At 61.5% G+C, this 2086-nt stretch overlaps 1 protein-coding gene across 1 annotated transcript in view; it reads left to right on the forward strand.

Moving 5' to 3' along the window:
- NDUFA10 (NADH dehydrogenase (ubiquinone) 1 alpha subcomplex, 10, 42kDa) overlaps positions 1 to 1831 on the forward strand; it is a 19961-nt gene extending 18130 nt beyond the window's left edge. The window contains exon 11 of the mRNA XM_006893505.1: positions 1763 to 1831. Coding sequence (XP_006893567.1) covers positions 1763 to 1831 — 69 coding nt within the window. The remainder of the gene's footprint in view (positions 1 to 1762) is intronic.
- Positions 1832 to 2086: the final 255 nt, after the last annotated feature.

Raw genomic sequence — 2086 nt, forward strand, 5'->3', positions numbered from 1 at the left:
ACCCCCGAACACCCCTGAGACCACCCTTGACCACACAGCTTAGGCACAGAACTGATCGGAAACCCCACCCCACCACACCACCTGACCACAGACCTGAACACAGAGCTGCAGGCCACCGCACCACAGCAGCCGTCCTGAGCGCACTGCTGTGGGTCACAGCCCCCATGCGGTCACTCGGTGACTCCTGTTTGGAGTAGAGGACTCGGTCAGGGAGAGCGCAGCCCATGGTCACTGTCACTTTCGGCCGTGGAGCCAGCAAAGCTGTCCCAGAGCAGGCCGGCCAGGCTTGCCATAGTCTGGTTTGCTGACCTCAGCATTGGGCAGTGAGAGGCCCCAGCACAGTGGATGAGGGACGTGAAGAGGCGCTGACGCAGGCTGTTGGTGCACACGCATCAGCTCACATGCCAGCGGCTCTGCCCTCTGGCCAGCACCACTGTGTGCTCCCTGTTTCCTGCTCTGCCAATCACTGCCTGTCAGGACTCAGATCACATCCTAAACGGCCTGCAGTGGGGGACAGTCTCCAACTCTTTTTAAACGGCCTGCAGTGGGGACAGGCTCCAGATCAGACCCTTGTAAACAGCCTCCTGTTCACACTGGCCCCAGGGGCTGGAGTGACCACGAGGAGAACCCACGTGACCTTGGGACAGAAGGTGTCTGAGTGCAGGCGCCCAGGGCAGGGTTCGGGGATATGAGGGCTCACTCTCCTCCCCTGCAGCACCACCCAGCTCTGGCCCTTGTTGGGGCTCCCTGAGCTTCCATGCGCTGTCACCTGTCAGCCAGGGGTCGTGGGCAGGTCTGTGTGTCAGTGTCTCCCCCTCAGTCCAGAGAAGGGCAGTGCAGGCGTCAGTCCACACACAGGTCCTGGGGACCTCCTCGGGCAGGGCTCACGGGATGGCCATGACACTGACACTTGACGAGGAGCTGTCCTCTGCAGCCCTCGGGGAACAGGCCTCAGCACTGCGTTCAGTCCTTCGCGGGGCCCAGCGCTCCCCGTGTGGGAAATCCTGCAGGAGGAGGAACATGGCCCACCTGCCGTGGTCAGGGAGGGATGTGGGGCTGCTGGGGTGTGGACCTGCCCCTACTGTAACTGCTTGTTTATAGTGGGCACCGCGGGTGACAACTCCTCCAGAAGTACATTCACCCCACACAGGGACTAGTTGGCATCAGTGGTCCAGTTAGTGTAGGCTCTGGGAGTGCAGACTGAGGCCTGGAAGTGGGGTTCATGCCCGGAGACCGCTCAGAGGCCTGGAGGCTCTGGACTTCATCCCCTCAGCTTCTGAGTGAGGGCCTTACAGCCGGGACTGAAGGGCCGTGTCTCGCTGTGCTGGCTGCTCCCCTTGGCCTCAGCCGCACGCTCTGAGTGGTCTGTGCCCAGCAGGCCTGACAGGCTCGTGCCTCATGGACTCACTGGCCTCCGCGTGGCCCCTCACTGGTGTGAGATCCTCAAGGCTGTGCGCCCAGAGCCTCATGTTCTCCAGCCCCACTAGGCCCAACGCTGTGTATGGAACCTCACCCACCACCCTGTCTTGAGCACTGTCCAGATGTGGCCAGACATAGGGCCTGGGAATGGGGTTTAGAGAATGAGGAGGGCACCGGGAGGGACACGATCCCTCTGTGAACCCAGCGTCCAGGTGTCGGGGATGTAGGGACCTGCTCATGGGGTTTGCAGAGTGAGGAGGGCTTTGTGGAGGATGGGGCTCCTGAAGACCTGTCCACTCACTGGCCCTGCCCAGCACCCGCGACCCTGCTGCTTCTCTTGCAGCTGCCGGGCCGGAAGTACGAGCCTGGGTACAATGCCGATGTGGGTGATAAGTGGATCTGGCTGAAGTGACAGCGAGGGAGATGCCTGTCCTTCACCGGCCTCACAGCGTGAGAACGGAAAATGAACGAACCCCGAGAAAACACTCAACAGACACCACCTGGCCCGGAGCGTAGGTGGTGAAGGACCCGGCCTCTGTGCGAGGCCTTGGAACCCCCTGGCTTTATTTTAGAATGAAAGGGAAAGAAAAACGTCACCTGAGCGACCAGCCCTTGGGGAGTCTTCCCTTCACCCCAGCCGCCCCTGTCCTGTGCAGACTGTGTGCAT

Source organism: Elephantulus edwardii, unplaced genomic scaffold (genome assembly GCF_000299155.1).
Source record: "Elephantulus edwardii isolate Elephantulus edwardi_28Jun2011 unplaced genomic scaffold, EleEdw1.0 scaffold00127, whole genome shotgun sequence".
Taxonomy (NCBI): domain Eukaryota; kingdom Metazoa; phylum Chordata; class Mammalia; order Macroscelidea; family Macroscelididae; genus Elephantulus; species Elephantulus edwardii.